This window comes from Bubalus kerabau, chromosome 2 (genome assembly GCF_029407905.1).
Source record: "Bubalus kerabau isolate K-KA32 ecotype Philippines breed swamp buffalo chromosome 2, PCC_UOA_SB_1v2, whole genome shotgun sequence".
Classification (NCBI taxonomy): domain Eukaryota; kingdom Metazoa; phylum Chordata; class Mammalia; order Artiodactyla; family Bovidae; genus Bubalus; species Bubalus kerabau.
In genome coordinates, this window is record NC_073625.1 from 31,225,920 (window position 1) to 31,244,809 (window position 18,890).

General features: G+C 41.4%; 2 protein-coding genes across 3 annotated transcripts in view; one reads left to right on the plus strand and one right to left on the minus strand.

Annotated features, from left to right (window-relative positions):
• Window positions 1–4,494, minus strand: part of TRAPPC11 (trafficking protein particle complex subunit 11) — a 38,992-nt gene extending 34,498 nt beyond the window's left edge. For both annotated transcript variants that reach the window (XM_055567441.1, XM_055567442.1), the window contains exon 1: window positions 4,256–4,494. The gene's annotated coding sequence lies outside the window, so the exon portion shown is untranslated. The remainder of the gene's footprint in view (window positions 1–4,255) is intronic.
• An 87-nt stretch (window positions 4,495–4,581) lies between these two features.
• On the plus strand, window positions 4,582–14,375 carry RWDD4 (RWD domain containing 4). Its single transcript, XM_055567443.1, has 7 exons — window positions 4,582–4,892; window positions 6,248–6,328; window positions 8,348–8,457; window positions 8,542–8,689; window positions 9,842–9,959; window positions 10,828–10,877; window positions 12,560–14,375. The coding sequence occupies exons 1-7, from the start codon at window positions 4,869–4,871 to the stop codon at window positions 12,590–12,592; spliced, it is 564 nt and encodes a 187-aa protein (XP_055423418.1). The 5' UTR covers window positions 4,582–4,868; the 3' UTR covers window positions 12,593–14,375.
• The last annotated feature ends 4,515 nt before the right edge of the window (window positions 14,376–18,890 follow it).

The window sequence follows — 18,890 nt, forward strand, 5'->3', positions numbered from 1 at the left end:
TAGAGACTCCAAGAAAATAAAGAGATACTAACGGAACATTTCAAGCAAAGATGGGCACAATAAAGGACAAGAATGGTATGGACCTAACAAAAGCAGAAGATATTAAGAAGAGGTGGCAAGAATACACAGAACTGTACAAAAAGATCTTCATGACCCAGATAATCACGGTGTGATCACTCACCTAGAACCAGACATCCTGGAATGTGAAGCCAAGTGGGCCTTAGGAAGCATCACTACAGACAAAGCTAGTGAAGGTGATGGAATTCCAAATTGAGGTTGAGGTATTTCAAATCCTAAAAGATAATGCTGTGAAAGTGCTGCACTCAATATACCAGCAAATCTGGAAAACTCAGCAGTGACCACAGGACTATAAAGGTCAGTTTTCATTCTAATCCCAAAGAAAGGCAATGCCAAAGAATAATCAAACTACTGCACAATTGCACTCATCTCACACGCTAGCAAAGTAATGCTCAAAATTCTCCAAGCCAGGATTCAACAGTATGTGAACTGTGAACTTCCAGATATTCAAGCTGGATTTAGAAAAGGCAAAGGAACCAGAGATCAAATTGCCAACATCCGTTGGATCATGAAAAAAGGTAGAGTTCTACTTCTGCTTTACTGATTACGCCAAAGCCTTGACTGTGTAGATCACAACAAACTATGCAAAATTCTTCAAGAGATGGGAATACCAGACCACCTGACCTGCCTCTTGAGAAATCTGTATGCATGTCAAGAAGCAACAGTTAGAACCGCACATGGAACAACAGACTGGTTCCAAATAGGAAAAGGAGTATGTCAAGACTGTATACTGTCACCCCGCTTATTTAACTTCTATGCAGAGTACATCATGAGAAACGCTGGGCTGGATGAAGCACAAACTGGAATCAATATTGCCGGGAAAAATGTAAATAACCTCAGATACGCAGATGATACCACCTTTATGGCAGAAAGTGAAGAGGAACTGAAGAGCCTCCTGATGAAAGTGAAAGAGGAGAGTGGAAAATGTTGGCTTAAAACTCAACATTCAGAAAATGAAGATCATGGCATCCGGCCCCATCACTTCAAGGCAAACAGATGGGGAAACAATGACACTCTATTTTCTTGGGCTCCAAAATCACTGAAGATGGTGACTGCAGCCATGAAATTAAAAGTCGCTTTCTCCTTAAAAGTTATGACCAACCTAGACAGCATATTAAAATGCAGACATTACTTTGCCAACAAAGGTCCGTCTAGTCAGAGCTATGATTTTTCCAGTAGTCATGTATGGATGTGAGAGCTGGACTATAAAGAAAGCTGAGTGCCCAAGAATTGATGCTTTTGAACTGTGGTGTTGGAGAAGACTCTTGAGAGTCCCTTGGACTGCAAGGAGATCCAACCAATCCATCCTAAAGGAAATCAGTCCTGAATACTCATTGGAAGGATTGACGCTGAAGCTGAAACTCCAATACTCTGGCCACCTGATGCAAAGAACTGACTCACTGGAAAAGACCCTGATGCTGGGAAAGATTAAAGGCGGGAGGAGAAAGGGATGACAGAGGATGAGTTTGGATGGCATCACCGAATGCATGGACATGAGTTTGAGCAAGCTCCGAGAGATGGTGAAGGACAGGGAATCCTGGCATTCTGCAGTCCATGGGGCTGCAAAGAGTGGGACACTACTGAGCGACTGAACAACAACATGTACAATGACTGTAGTCAACTTTAAGCAAACCACTATTTCTTGTAACATCTCAAAACCACACAGAACTTCAGGATGAACAGACCAAAATCGCAGGAGGGTGATCAAACTACCTACTTCAGTTATTAAAATAATAATAGTAATGAATGACTTATACAATAAAGTACAATTATCTCTAATTTCTTTGTAACTGCTAACGTCTAATTTCTGATTTCCCGAGCTATCATTAAAATTGTATGCTAATTATCTAAATAGCTATGTTTTCTCATTTCTCCACAATTAATGCAAATACATCACTTAAAGGAAAATCTACAAGGGAAAAATTAATAATGAATGGAACCCTCTAGGAGAACATATTTCTATTGTGTCCTTTAGCTGAGAAGCAGTCTGTATCAATCTAAGATGCACTAAGTTTACAAAAGCAATCATATAAAGATGTGTTTATTGCAAACAAAATTATCACTGTATTATAAGAATAATTTCTTGATTCCATACACATGTACCATAAGACTGGTTTCAGAGGTTATCTTCACCAGCATGTCATATAGGACTCACACACAATTTCTGTGAGAAGCACGTAGGCCACTGAAACAGTATTTTTACCTGAAAAGCTGATTTAGGAAAGGCTATTAGGCTTCTCACCTTAGGTACTAAAGGAACACTGGGTACTGGATAAATGGTTTGGAAAGCCAACCAGAGACAACAGATGTCTACAATAGACAGACATTTCAGAACTGCTTCACCAGATACTCTGAGGACAGGAGTAAGCTATGAGGGCAAAGGGCTGCATGTTCAGAAAAATAGCCATTCTAGTTTCAGTGAATTTGGGGTGAAAATAAAAAAGAGATGGTCAAAGCACAATCCGAGTGCCACTGCTTGATCCCAAACAATCTAGATTAGAGCCCTAAATGCCCACTTCCTTTAATAACCCCAAAGACTCAAAAGAATTAGCTGTGGTCCTTGAATAAGGAGAAATAAGGTGGAAATAAGGAGAAACAGAAATGACTATTAATCACTTAAAATCAAAATCCTGTCCAAGAGTTTATGTTATGTCCATAACATAAACTAATATATAATCATTTCAAATTTTGTAGTAGTCACATTAAAAAAGGATGAAATTAATTTTATTAATATGCTGTTTAACCAATGTCCAAAATATTATCAATTCAACATAACTATAAAGTTACTAGTGGAACCTTTTACCTTTTTTAATACTAAGTCTTTCAAAGTCTGGTGTGTATTGTACACTCAGAGCACGTCTCAATCAGGCTAGTCTATTTCAAATGCCATTTATGGTGACTGGCTATTATACTAAACTATGCAGCTCTAAATGATGGTAACTGTGTACCAAAAATTACCGTATGAAAATATATCAGAAAGTCTTGCCGCACACTACCTTAGGAAGTTTTTGCATTTGAAATGGCTATGCCTAATTAGTAGCCAAAAAAAATGGGAAGAATATCAGCAAAGGTGATAAGCAGAGGTTCTATGGATCTCGATGACAGGCTATAGGAGAAATTCCCAGATCTCCTGGAAGAAACCAATGAGGCAACTAACCAAACTATGACCTGAAAGGAGCTGTAGAAGTAGGAAGTAAACACTCTGGATGGGAGAGCAAGTAGTGCAAGGGAAGTAGTCTGGAAGCTGGCGTGATCATACAATTATAAGGAAGACTCTCAGAAAGAATGCTGCTGCTGCTGCTGCTAAGTCGCTTCAGTCGTGTCCGACTCTGTGTGACCCCATAGATGGCAGCCCACCAGGCTCCCCTGTCCCTGAGATTCTCCAGGCAAGAACACTGGAGTGGGTTGCCATTTCCTTCTCCACAGAAAGAATGTGTGAGTACTAAATCTCTTCAGTCGTGTCAGACTCTTTGCGACCCCAGGGACTGTAGCCCACTAGGTTCCTCTGTCTATGGGATACTCCAGACAAGAATACTGGAGTGGGTTCCATTTCCTCCTCGAGGGGATCTTCCCAACCCAGAGACCGAACCCACCACCCTTATGTCTCCTGCATTGACGGGTGGGTTCTTTACCAGTAGCGCCACCAGGGGAGTTCCCTTAGAAAGAATGACAGACTGCAAAAAAAGTGGCAGGTAATAACAATAATAATGCAGTCCCTATTTTTTAGTTAACGGAGGTTCAGGATGCGCAGGACACAAGGCCGGTAAGGATGGGACTCAACGATGTCCAACTACAAAAACGATCAAAAGAGGAAGGACAGCTTGAGGCCGGGACGGTGAAACAAAAGCTGATGTTGAGGGTGTGAAGCAAAAAGCCCGACTTAGGAAAGACATGGCCCCCGCCCCGCGGTCCAGAATCTTGCTCCCCGGAGCTCAAGTGAAGAAACGCTGCAGCCCTAAAGGCAGACGCTTACCTTCCTCCTCTCCTCCCCGACCCACCCCCTTTAAAGCTGGGGCGTCTTTTCTTTAGCAGCTAAAAGAGGAATGCACTCGCTGATGCCGTAGGATATCACAGGCCCCCCCCCCCCCCAACCACCAAAAAAAACAGCATCTTTAGGCGCTAGCAATCTCCCTCGGCGGTTTCTCCCGGCCCCGGAGGTCTTCCGACTCGGACTCACTCAGGTCGCAAGTCCCGGGCCAGCTGCGGCTCTGGCCGCTCACCGCCAGCCGGCGGAGGACGAGAGTAAGCAGGCAGAGATGTCACAGAACGCCGCCGGGGAGGCTGGTTCAGTCGTCCCTTCAGCCGCCGCCCCTGCGCCGGGGCCAGCAAGCAAAACTTCCCAGGGCCCACCTGCGCAGGCACAGGAAGCACTTTCCGGACCTGACTGACAGCGCTATGCACCAATCGCAGCACCGGAACTGGACGCCGCTCCCGGAAATGTAAGGAAGGGGCTCCGCGTCCTAGAGGAGAAGGAGCTGGGGGGGGCGGGGAAAGGAGGAGCCAATAGGAGCAGCGAGAAGGAGGAGAGGGCGGGGCTTTTGTGGTCACCGCCCCGCCGCCTCTCCTCCAAGTCTCCCGGCGCCCCGGCTGCCGCGGCCTCGCGTCCCCAGCCAGCGGCCCGACGGGTTTGCTCAGCCCGGGCATCGCGGGCGCGCGACTCTTCTTCTGCGGCGCGAAGTGTGTGTCTCAGCAGCCCAGGGAGCCGGAGAGGGAGCGGCCCGGCCTCGGGGCCACGGCCCTTGCTTCCTTTTCGTTGTCACGAAACGCCGTTGCGCCCCGTGACCGGGGCGATGGGTGCCAACGAGGACCAGGAGGTGAGTCCGGGCAGGACGCCCCTTCCCCGCGCAGGCGCGGTGCCCCTCTCCGCCCGCGCGTGCCCCTAGCCCCCAAGGCGGCAATCTGGTTGGAGCAGCCCCAAGTTTGCCGGCGTCCTGCGGGGAGAGGCCCCGGTACGCGTGCCGGGGTGGGGGCCCGCCTCTGCTTTTTCTCCACCTCCACCCCCACCCGCAGTTTTGGATTTTTGCAAAGCCGGGGATCCGCCCCCCACCTCCGGGTCTCTTGATAATAAGGGCGAGTGTCCTTGGCCCGCAAACCGGTGCACTTGGTTGGCCTTAAACCCCGGAGTTGTTTAGCGTTCCGAGTTAGGCTTCTTAGAATCCTATCTCGTTTACATCTTAGAATCTGTTGTTGACCGGCAGAGAAAGTTAATTGAGTTAGTTAAATTTCTGATGCAGGGAAGTAATAACCCTAGTGTCTTCTGGCCATATAGCTTGGTGGAAGGAATCATTTATCCACCTGATGGTTTTCCAGTAGATACGAGGTCTGTTTTGAGCATCCATGTACTAGGGTAGTTGTATGGTTTACACTCTTTTCTCATGAAATGCCACCTTGACATTGAATCATATGACGTGAGAGTTGGAAGGGATGCTCCAGGTCATCTCTAGAGGGAGCTTCTAAATGTGTAATGTGTACAGATGAGAAGAAGGGTCTACAAACATAAAGTGACAGTCCCAGGGCTGCACAGTGAGTCTGTGGTAAAATCGGGTCTAGAATCCCAGTCTCCTAGATAAATAATCCCAATCTCACTCTTCATTTAGAATGTACTGCTTGAAAGTTAGCACTTTTATCAGTACATGATAGAAGTAATGGAATCTCAGGGTTGAAAGTTACCTTTAAAGAAGACCCACAAGCCATGACGTCCAAATGCTTCTAAAATACTCTTGCCAGGTTAGTTTCTAAGCTAAGGCTTGAACAGTTCTTACTGTGAAGTGTGCAGCGTACAGTGTAATGTTCCTTCCAGTTTGGCCCAGGGACCACCACCACCTAGAACCATTTGGGCAATTATTAGTAAAACAGATGCCTGCTCTCTGTCTCAGATATACTGAAGCAAAATTCCTGCAGTGAGAACCAGATCTCCATTTAACAATAAAACTCGATTCTTCTTTCATAGGACCGATTTTCAGATGTTTGAAGATCATTTTCCTGCCCAGTTTTGCAGACCTCCTCTTCTCACACTGACTGGTTCCTTTTAGCTTTTCTCCATTCATTCACTCTTATTAGTTCCTTCAGTCGTCTAGAATTGTGTGACTGTGGACATATTATAAGTTTATGTTCTATTTCTAATCCACTTGTACGATTAAACAAAACCCTTTTAATTCATTTCTTTCAGATGGAACTGGAGGCGTTACGCTCTATTTATGAAGGAGATGAAAGTTTCCGGGAATTAAGTCCAGTTTCATTTCAATACAGGGTAAGACCTGACATGAAGAGGAGCACTTGCTACTTTGTTGGGAAGTTGTTTTTTAAAATGCTGGTTTGTTTGTTTGTTTTTAATTTAGTGGCTTACATTTACTATGTCTTTGGATTTGCTGACACATTTAAATGAAAATGAAAACTCATCACCATGACATCAGTTATTTTCAAACTTTGAAAACTTAATTCAGAAGCTTTTTCAAACTAAGATAAATGTGTGTTTAGTATAAGAGAAATATAAAGTATTAGAAATGGAAGAAACATTAGAAATTGTGGTTTTTACCTTCTAATCTTAAAGATAGCATCTCAGCCCTGACTTCCCAAGTTTCCACAGCGATATTGATAAATGTTAGGGTTAAAATCCAGGTCTCTAGGCCAAGCCTAGTTTTCTTCTTACTGCTTTACAGCTTAGTCAAGAAAAGTTGATATTTTTGTAGTTCTATATTATCAACATGTGTGAATATTTTTCACATACATGAAATGTCAATTTTTCTTTAAAACACATGTTGCTTATAATTCTTTCTAAGCATGGAACAGCACCAGTATTTGATTTCATAAACAAATAATATAGACCATTTATCCAAACTGTTAAGTAGTGGCGGGTGGTAGGGGAAGGTTTTTTGTAAAAGACTTATGAAAGGTTTATGGTTGCTGACATTGTCACCATTTAAAATAAATTGATCCTATGCATGATTGTTACTGACCTCACAGGAAATAAATCCTTTATAGTTATTTCCTTCAGAAACTCCCCTCTCTGTTCACTGCTTCTCAGTTCCCTTTCAAGCTCCACAGTCCTCACATCACCCCATATATAGAACAACAGAGACTTAGTGGCCAAAGGTAACAGTGAAGTTAAGCACTGGGCCCTTCTCTTTGCATCCAGTCACCTCCCCAGACTTCCCCATCCATGGCCCCCCTACCCTAGCGAATGGGAGAGCCCCCCGTCCTCCCCCGATGTCTGCGCTAACACCAGCAGTTAGTCACTGAGGATGTTGCAGGATATGTGGGTGTCCTATCGTGTAGACACTGATGGATTTGTATGCAGTGAAGTGTGCGTAGTGTTCATTGTTTTATTCCAGCTTTTCTGTAAATGTTTTCAAAATAAAAAGCTGGGGAAAGCAAAAGAAAAAAAAGAGATCTTTAAGCAACTCAGGTCAAATAGGCTGTTGAAAGATATAAACTTCCCAATTATAAGTCCTGGGGATATTGTGTACAGCATGGTGACTGCAGTTGATAATACCCTATTGTGTATTCGAAAGTTGCTAAGAGAGTAGATCGTAAAAGTTCTCATCATAACAAAAAAAAAACCCTGTAACTGTGTGTGTTGGTGGATGTTAACTAAACTCATTGTGGTGATCATTTTGCAGTGTATTGAAATGTCAAACCATTATGTCGTGCACCTGAAATTAACATAATCTATTTCAACTACACCTCAAAAATAGAATAAATAAAAAGATAAAAACTTAGGAGTTGTCGCCCAGGCTAAGGCCCTCCTTCCTTATCTCTCTGCCCTTTCTTTATTTTTCTGAATTTAAATTTCATTTTCTAGTTTCTTGAGATTGTGCTAGTTAATGCCAATCCATTTACATGTTCCTGATGTCTATCTATTATGATTTAGCAGTTGGAAAACTGAAGAGAAAGATGAGGTATTTCAAGTGTGTGGATTTTATCTATTCTCTTCCTGTTCTTCATGGTTGATATCTTCTCTTTGTCCTCAGAAAGCGTTGATGGTATAAAAACTGTATATATAAGATATATAGTTGCTGCTGGGAAAGACTGGAGGCAGGCCGTGGACATCAACCAAAGCTGTTAAAACAGGCTCAGAGTGCGTTAAAAGTCGCACACGTTTACACTGCCCTCACCGTCAACAGGGTCTTAGCTCGTCCCCTTGAACTTTTCAAAATAACGACATTCCTGATCTGATCACAAGCTTTTGAGGTCATCATTTTAACAATCATCATTTAATATTCTGTCTGTGTAGAACTTTTTACAAGCCTAAGATTCCCCTTTTCTTCAGATAGGTGAAAATGGGGATCCCAAAGCCTTCCTCATAGAGATTTCCTGGACAGAAACCTATCCGCAGACACCTCCCATCATATCCATGAATGCCTTTTTTAACAACACCATGTAAGTACTGTTACGTTGTCATTTCAGTCATGGTAACTCCCTTTTTTACTGTTCTCTTAGCGGTGTATTTCTTGTGCATTGCAGATCATCAGATGTAAAACAGAGCATATTAGCCAAGTTACAGGAAGCAGTGGAAGTCCACCTCGGGACGGCCATGACCTACACGTTGTTTGAATACGCCAAGGACAATAAGGAGCAGTTCATGGAGAACCATCATCCCGTTCATTCTGCTGTGAGCAGGGGATTCGACTTTGCCATGTTTTGTTTGTGTTGGTTTTATGCTACTAGTGATTCATTTTTACTACTTATTTATGTATTTTTTTAATTGGAAGGAGACTTTGTTTTTGGTGGGGTTTTTTTAGTTTATTTATTTATTTATTTGGCTGTGCTGGGTCTTCCTTGCTGCATAGGCTTTTCCCTAGTTGCGGTGCATGGGCTTCTCATTGTGGCAGCTTCTATTCTTGTGGAGCAGGGGCTCCTCAGCGTTTGCACGTCAGCAGTTGCAGCTCCTGGGCTCTAGAGCAAGGCTCAGTAGTTGTGGCACACGGGCTTAGCTGCTGCTCAACTTGTGGGATCTCCCGGATCAGGGATCAAACTGGTGTCTCCTGCATTGGCAGGTGGATTATTTACCACTGAGCCACCAGGACAGCTTGGAAGGAGACTTTGTATTACATTCAAAATGATAGTTACAGCTGGACCCTGAGAGGCAGCTAGAGAAGCAGAGAAGGGCGGTGGTGACTCCTGCACTGGGAGCGAGACCTTGTGGCCCTGAGAATGCACTCTTTGCTGTGTGACTTTAGGCAGCTTTCTTAATCTTGCTGTGCTCAGTTTTGTCATCTGTAAAATGGGAGTTATAGTAGTAGTTACTTCATAAGATTGTACTCAGAATCAAATGAGTGATATATGTACAACATTTACAGCAATGCTTGGCACCTGGTAAGCATTTTCAGTTTTTGTCTCTCTGACTCCATGAACTCAAATATTTAAAAATTTTCATTCATTTCCTCTGGGAACCAGAAGGCTCTAAGTAGGTACACAAGTGATTTTTCTAAAGACATATTTAAACTTTCAAATAATAGCAAATGAACTGAGTTGTAAAATTACCTCGGCACTTCAGAGCTTTAGGATAATCCTGGTATCAGATCTTCTTTCTCAAGGATCTGGTAATAACAGTGTAACAATATTATGTCCTTCAGTGTGAACTTTTAGGAGAGTAAAACCAGTCATGTGCTGAGCTTCCTGACTGGATTAATGAATATAATAATGAAAGAGTCTTTTACCTCACAGACCTAAAAATTGTCAGCTCATTTCAGGATGTGGGCATATTTAGTTTAATTCAGTAAGTTTTAAGGCAAGAGTCTAAGAATTATTTCTTTTTTTCTAGACATCCATAAGCAATATCATCTCAGCTGAAACTCCTAACACAGCTCCATCAAGTAAGAAAAAAGATAAAAAGGAACAACTTTCAAAAGCCCAGAAACGTAAGCTGGCAGATAAAACAGGTTTGTGTTATTTTTTTTTCTTTTATGATATACTTGACTGCTTTTTGATGTGATATGGGTGCCTAGTAAGTATTATTTAGATTTAGAATATTGGTTCTCTGCACTCTTTATTCTTAAACCATTTGGATCAGAGACAGTTTTAAGTCACCAATACATATTGAAAATATTTACTACTACTTTACTGAGCGACTGAACTGAGCTACCACAAGAGAGAAGCATTTAAGAAGAAGGTGAAGGGGCAAAGTATACATGAGTCTGAATACTGTCAAATATTAGACTAGTGAACAAATATGTGTCCTACTGATACCCTCTCTGACATGTTTGGAATTTTCCTGTTTGTTTACCTTTATGACAGATAAATATATTGTTGAAATTTTTTTTTGAAATACAGCTTTCATTTGAAATGAAGTCTGGTCTACCATCAGATCATAATACAATAAATAACGGTTTTTTTCTGTAATTGATCTATGTATAGAACTCACAGAACAGCACAGTGACACAACTTATTTCATTAAGCAGGGACCTTGTATAAAGCAGGGAAGTTGTGCAAGGGCATCAAACTAATAAATTAATTAGCTTCTCTTCCTGGCATTACCAGCTCACCTCCATCTTTTTTCCATGATGTCAGGTTTTGTCTTGAATGGGAAGAGGATAAATAAGAAAGGCAGTACATCTAAAACGCCTTGCAAGTACTCCCCGGGGCATAGTGCTTTCAGTGCAGAATGACGATAGGCTGTTTTTCTGCCTTAATAATAAATGATTTAAATTTTTAATCCATTTGTGGTATAGAATAGTATAGAAAAATCTTATTTAAGTTTAAGTATGACTGATTGGTCTTAGCAATAAAGTTACCGTTTTTCTCCTCTAGATCACAAAGGAGAGCTTCCTCGGGGATGGAACTGGGTTGATGTGGTGAAGGTTTGTAACATTTTGTTCTCCTCTTCGTAACATTGTTACAGTTACTGCTGTCAAGTAATGACATTTTCCTCTTCCATTTTCTCCCCCATCAATCTTTGCATTGGACCGATGTCTGTGCTTCCTTTTTCACATTCAGCATGTAAGTATTTTTGAAATATCCTTCACATTTTTCTCTTCCCTAGCCCCTCAGTTTTAGGTTTTGGTTTTTTAAATAGTGGAAAATCTGTAGAAGTGAGTTATAACTACAATAAATGTGACTGTTTATGTAAAACATAACTCTAAGTTATAGATAATATGGAATTTGAAGGAACAAGTCATGAAAAGGAGTGCTTTGATTTCTCAGTGGAGGTGAAGTACTTTTTTTAGGACAAACCCCTAAATGTGGTTGCCCACCATCCTCAAGAAAGGTTTTTTGTTTCTGTTGTGCAGAATTGTTTACTTCCCACTTGGGCTTTTCGGCCCACTTCTCTCAGTGTTTGTCTTGCATTCCTCATCAACAGATCCTTAACACAGCGAGTTAATGCCCTATCTGGGACTTTGTGAAATGAGTTTTTATGCCAATTAGTGTCCCTGTGCTGTATGAAGTAATTCCCGTGATCCAAAATTAGGATCAATGAGGACCCACAAATACGGGTAATTTAAAAGCAGTGTTTTCTTAAAGTTTATTTTGAAGCCAGCTGTTTGGGCCTTTTCTATAGAAACTATTTGAAGCAATTTATGTGGTTCTAAAACCAAGTACACAGTCATCTGAGAGTGAGGAGCCATGAACTGCACTTGGAATAAAGAAACTCAGTATGGACAGACCTCATTTTCCTGCAGTTCACTTTATTCTGCTTCATAGATACCGTTTTGTACAAATTGAAGGTTTGTGGCAATCTTGCATTGTCAGACGAGGGTTTGTATTTTTTAGCAATGAAGTATTTTTTGATAAAGGTATGTGCATTGTTCTTTTACACATAATGCAACAGTATAGTGTAAATGTAACTTATATTCACTGGGAAGCCAGAAAATCTGTGTGACTTGATTTATTGTGATGTTTGCTTTACCGCAGTGGCCTAAAACCCAACCCACGAGATTTGAGGTTGATCTTTATTTCTTATCGTCTTCTTAGGCAAGAGGCTGACCTTGCAATTTAAGAGTTGTACCATTTTCAAAATTTTAAGAATTGCCTGGTTAAGATGATAAATCTTAATATGGTTTTTTTTACCACAATTTTAAAATTTTAGAATTTATTGTTTTTTTAAAAAACACAAAAATATCATTCATTTTATAAATGGCACCTTTTATATACTCTTGGTTCCAATTTATTTCTCGGAAAGCTTTAAGGAATTTTTTTTCCTTTTTCTGTTGAGGTTATATTATCAAAGAATCATGTTTATAGTAGCTGAGCCTGAATTTTAAAAGTGTTAGTATTTCCACGTGGTGAAATCTTTAGGTGGTACAAATTACCTGAACGCTGTTGCCTGTTCTGTTAACTATAAATGTTGCTGCTGCTAAGTCACTTCAGTCGTGTCCGACTCTGTGCGACCCCATAGACAGCAGCCCACCAGGCTCCCCCATCCCTGGGATTCCCCAGGCAAGAACACTGGAGTGGGTTGACTTTTGATTTTAAGTGGAAAAAGTGAACTCAGATAAGACGTAGCTTAAACTTGTTGAATATTTGTTTTCATCTTTTTTTGTAGTTGAGCAAAACTGGCTCTAAAGACGATGAATAGCCCTTGGAATCTGAGACGAAGAAAGAGCATCCTTTAATAAGTAAATGGGGTTCAAAATCTTTCATTACTCTTTTCTGGTATTGAGGTGGCTTTTTATAAAACAATTGTTTTGTATGTTTCTTATGTAAAAAAAAATGTTTCAAGCTGAAAGTTCATGAAGGGAATCTGGTTGTATTATTTTCACAAACTTGCCTTAATAAAAGGTGAAAATGTTACTGTTTAGTATGCTTTATGGAACCAATTATAAATGGACAAATACAAGGAGTTACAAATAATCGATGTCAATTTATGTGATCTTATTCCAGTGGATGTGATATTTTTTAAAGGGGTTTCCAGCCTTTGCAAATTCTTATCCCAGTGGAGAACAGTGAGTGAACAGTGTGTTCACAGTATGATCCGTATTAACAGGCTTCTCGTCTTTAAGTCTTTGTTCCTTCTTTCTCTTAATTACTGAAGCGTAAATTGCTTCAGAGAAATTTAAATACTAGTATTTGAACTTTATACGTAATGTTCTTTCTAGGTCCTTTTTATTTTTCAAGGGTGAACTGCTTTTTAAGAAATGTATATCTGTTAATACTTTTGATTTGGGTAATGATGTTTGATCCTGAGAGCTTTCAATGATACGTGGAATCAGAGAAAGGAAAAAAAAATAAAAGATCTGCCAAATACATTAGAAAATATTTGAATGGAAGTGCTGGTTCCTGTTTAAACCATTTCTCTTTGCTGCATATACCTAGATGGGAGTAAAAGATGCCTTAATATTTAATTTTTTTATTGTTAAAGACAGCGGTTTTAATAAATTCCTATTTATCCATTGTGTATTTTTAGTTGTTTAGTAACTGAGTTCTTCTAAGTGGTTTCACATAAAACCACATTTTAAGCCTTGTTGCTTTTCCAGTACCCAAATGTATGTCTCAGCCCGGGCATCCATGTACAAATAGACTTGGAAATCTTTAAAATGCTGAACTGTAGTACTTGCTGGAATTTTTTTTTTTAAGTCATTAACAGAGGAAGCTATTAGTGCAGTTTTACCAGGAAGTTACTGACATGTATGTGAGATAGCATATGCTCCCCAGCTTCAAAAATACTTAGACTACTGCCATGGTTTCTGGAAAGGTTGGCTCTTGGTCCTTCAAGTTATACCTGTGCAGCTTGGGTCTGAGTTTCTAACGAATAGTAAACTTTTAAAGACGTTTCCTTAGCAAAAGAGCAGATTGTTGTAGCCCTGGTTTTTGCTAGGTTCACATAGGCGTCAGTTAAATCGCTTGAATTCTAACGTAAGCGTAACTACAGTGAAGAAACTCAGTCTCATTCTTAAATGCTGAGTCACATTTGTATTGCTTGGATTAGTCCGACAGAGACATCAAAATTCAGGACCACTGGAATACACTAACTTTTGTCTTCATGTTGTGTGTGTAATTTTTGTTGTGCCAATTTGCTTGTTTTTTGAAGAAGCTGAAACTGCTACATCTGCTAGTAGGAAAAAATGCTTTGTTTTATGCAGAAGATTCTGAAATTATTCAGGTGTGTCGTGGCTCATAGATTACAAAGAATAATGCTAGTTAAATGCCAATGAACTATTTTTACTCTTTTTATATGAAATGTACAGACTCTGGGGGTGATGGCGGCAGTGGGCCCTCTTCCTACTTACGTGAAATGCTTGAACACCCTCGTCAAGGTTGCCATCATCTGGTTAATACTCCCAGTATATTTTCTCAAAGTCTGTTTACGTAAAATTGTATGGAATGATGTAATAAGCAATAAAACTGGAATTTTACCCAGTGACATTTCTGTATGTTTTATTTCACGTCACTTGAGAGAGAACTGTTGGTTTTATAACTGCTCTGACTTACAGTGCAAGATGTACCATCCAGCTAGAAATGGTGCAAAATGTTGGACCCCCCCCCAAAAAAAAAGATATTTTAAATGAGCTGATGAGAGGATAAGAAATACCCAGCGTCTAAAAAGTTTAAAGGCAAGTTGGAAACCTTTAGTTCTCACAGCCTCGGGGGCCCAGAAGACAGGAGATGAAGTCCAGGATTAACTCAGGGTAGAGACACACGCATGCACAGCACACATGAGGCTGACCCCGGCCCTCGTGGGGCCCCTGGGGAAGAGTTCTTGTCTTGAACGTTGGTTCTGGATGGAGCGGTAAATGTAGGTATACATACATGTGCTCTTCTGCAACTCATAGCAAGTTATCTCCCTCTTGGGTTTCAGCCTAAATTCCTCCCCACTGTGGTGGTGGTGGTTTAGTCGCTAAGTTGTGTCTGACTCTTGCAACCCCATAGACCATAGCCGGCCAGGCTCCTCTGTCCATGGGATTCTCCAGGCAAGGATACTGGGGTGGGTTGCCGTTTTCTCCTCCAAGGGATCTTCCCAACCCAGGGGTTGGACCTGGGTCTCCTGCACTGCAAGCAGATTCTTTACTGACTGAGCTGCCATCTCAAAAAAAAACCCTCAACCCAGGATGGTAAAGAGTGGGTAGAACCTCTGCGCAGCCGATAGAAAGGACCACAAATCTACTGTGGAATGTTGAAAGAAAGTGAAAGTGAAGTTGCTCAGTCGCGTCTGACTCTTTGAGACCCCATGGACTGTAGCCTACCAGGCTCCTGAGTCTGTGGAATTCCAGGCAAGAGTACTGGAGTGGGTTGCCATTTCTTTCTCCAGGGGATCTTCCCAATCCAGGGATCGAACCCGGGTCTCCCGCACTGCAGGCAGACGCCTCAGAGAACTAGATCCCATGTGCCAGAGCTAAGACCCAGTGCAGCCAATTTTTAAAAAAAAAAAAACATACTTTGACAAATTATAATCTGCTTATGAAAGTAGGAAAGTGAAAGTCCTCAGTCGTGTCCAACTTTTTGCGACCACATAGACTATACAGTTTGTGAGATTCTCCAGGCCAGAATAATGGCATGGGCAGCCATTCCCTTCTCCAGGAGGTCTTCCCAACCCAGGGATCAAACCCAGGTCTCCCATATTGCAGGCGGATTCTTTACCGTCTGAGCCACCTATGGTGGTGATGAAACAGACAGGAAGCATCCCTGCCCAGCCCGTGTTCCTCTGTCTGTTACTACTGGCATCTGGGGAATTTGAAGTGACCTTGCACGTTTCTCTGTGTCCTTCTGGACGCTATAAAGGATCTATTTCTGTGGCTCCCACAAAGATTGGGCCTGTTGGGACACTTCTTGATACTTGAAACCACAAACGGTTCTGTATGATCAGTTCTTTCTTCTTTCATAAAAGAGAATGCAAGTTATAAAATAAGGAATAAACTGTCCCAGTGAGAGAGCAGAGGATACAGATGAGAAACGTCTTGCTTCATGATTAAGTGGTTAGAAATTAACCTCGAAAGCTTTAATTGATGATACTGTTTAGAGCCCAGGAGATAAGGAGAAAGGTTTTCCTGTGTGGAATTACAAGGGACCAGCCTTACCGCCCGGTGTGTAGCCTGAAGAATCCTGTCCCCTAGCGCTTCATTCTGCTGCGACTGCAAAGTGGTCGTGTGTGTGTGTTGACAGCACAGTCGGTGTCCTGAGTCACTACCCACCTCATTGGTGAAGGAACATACTTAAGACTCAGACCTTGTATCCTGGGAAAATCTAAGTCCCTCTGAGGTTTCAGTGGCAGCAAACTCTTGATTAATTCCTATATGCTTTTCCCTGTCTGTTTTGAACTCTTAAAATCATGCCCTTTTCAAATTCTACCCAATAGAATGATTTTTTTTTTAAAGCACAAATATGAATGAAATTAAGTGAAACCTTTTCCTCTTTCTGTCCTGTGTCTCTGAAGATTACTAAATCTAGGATTTGCAAGTTGGCCATTTCATTCGATATGTGCTGAATACACTAAATATTCCTTGCCTTCCAGGGGCTGCTCAAAGATACAGTTTTAAATTGGTGGTGGTTATTTATTCAAAGTCTCCATGATAACGAAGAAATCATAGAGTTTGGTTACAAGAACATTCACCCATCTGCTAAAAGAGAAGCTTCACTCCCACTAATTGCTGACAAATGCCATCTGTTAAAATTTCCCCTAGTTTCTATCTTTTCCTCCAAGTCTGTTTTTTACTCGGAGTAAGGTGGACAGCCTCAAGAGGGGTTCCCCCCAGCTCTATTGAGCTGTAATTGACATTGTGGTTTGATACACTTATACACTTACATATACTCAACACGTATACACTTACATACACGTATTTAACACTTCCATCTCTTCACATAATTATTTTTGCGTGTGGTGAAAACATTTTAAGATCTATTCTCTTACCAATGTTCAAGAATGAAATCAGCATTGTTAAGTACAGTCACCATGCTGGACATGACTTATTCATCTTATAGCTGGAACTTTGTTCCCTTGGACCAGCATCTCCCCATTTTCCCAAGCCTCCAGCCCCCAGCAGCCACCAATCTACCGTGTGCTTCTATGCATTCGAGTTTTTCAGATTCCACATACACACCACACTATAGTTGTCTTACTGTATCTAACATTTCATTCAGCACAATGCCCTCAATTCTATCTGTGTTGTCACAAATGGTGGGATTTCCTTTTTTTCGTGACTAATACTCCATCACATAGAGGGCTCTGAGCTGAGGAGTGAAACAGGATGACTTTTGTTTGAACTGTTTATTGTGGCTTTAGTGTTGGGAATGAACGGAAGCTGGAAGGCAGGCAGGGAGAGACCAGTGCGGAAGCTGTTGCAGAAATGTGGAAAAGTGAAAATGGAAGCTAGTTGCACAATCGTGTCCGACTCTTTGCAATTCCATGGACTACAGACTTTCCTGCTCCTCTGTCCATGGAATTCTACAGGCAAGAGCACTGGAGTGGCTGCCCATTTCCTTCCCCAGGGGATCTTCCTAAAGTGGGGATCGAACCCGGAACTCCTGCATTGCAGGCAGATTCTTTACCAACTGAGCCAGGAGGGAAGCCTGCAGAAATGTGGATGGAGATATCAATGGCTTGAACTAGGGTGAGGGAGTGGAGGTGGGTGAGCAGTGATTAGCTTCTGAATGTGCATTGAGAGAACTGCCACGGGGCTTGCTCACAGATCAGATGATGGATGTAGGAGAAATGAATAGACATGCATCAACAAGGACTCCAAAGCTTTTGACCTGAGCAACTGAAATAAATTTGGTTTTTTGAAATACCAATTCTCCCTAAATTATCCTATAAATGTAAGGTAATCTCAATGATTCCAATATTGCATAGGAACCTGGAATGCTAGGTTCATGAATCAAGGTAAATTGCAAGTGGTCAAACAAGAGATGGCAAGAGTGAACATCAACACTTTAGGGATCAGTGAATTAAAATGGCCTGGAATGGGTGAATTTAATTCAGATGACTATTATATCTACTACTGTGGGCAAGAATCCCTTAGAAGAAATGGAGTAGTCTCATTGTCAACAGAAGAATCCGAAATGCAGTACGTGGGTACAATCTCAAAAACAACAGAATGATCTCTGTTCATTTCCAAGGCAAACCATTCAATACCACAGTAATCCAAGTATATATCCCAACCATTAATGATGAAGAAGCTGAAGTTGAACGACTCTATGAAGACTTACAAGACCTTCTCGAACTAACACCAAAAAAGATGTCCTTTTCATCATAGGGGACTGGAATGCAAAAGTAGGAAGTCAAGAGATATCCAGAGTAATAGGCAAATTTGGCCTTGGAGTACAGAATGAAGCAGGGAAAAGGCTAACAGAGTTTTGCCAAGAGAACACACTGGTCATAGAAAACATCCTCTTTCAACAACACAAGAGACGACTCTACACATGGACATCACCAGATGGTCAACACCGAAATCAGCTTGATTATATTCTTTGCAGCCAAAGATGAAGAAGCTCTATACAGTCAGAAAAAAAAAAAAAAAACAAGACCAGGAGCTGACTGTGGCTCAGATCATGAGCTCCTTATTGCCAAGTTCAGACTTAAATCGAAGAAAGTAAGGAAACCACTAGACTATTCGGGTATGACCTAAATCAATCCCTTATGATTATACAGTGGAAGTGACAAATAGATTCAAGGGATTACATCTGATAGACAGAGTGCCTGAAGAACTATGGATGGAGGTTCATGACACTGTACAGGAGGCAGTGATCAGGAACATCCCCAAGAAAAAGAAATGCAAAAAGGCAAAATGGTTGTCTGAGGAGGTCTTACAAGTAGCTGAGAAAAGAAGAGAAGCCAGAGGCAAAGAAGAAAAGAAAAGATATACCCATCTGAATGCAGAGTTCCAAAGAATAGCAAGGAGAGATAAGAAAGCCTTCCTCAGTGATCCGTGCAAAGAAATAGAGGA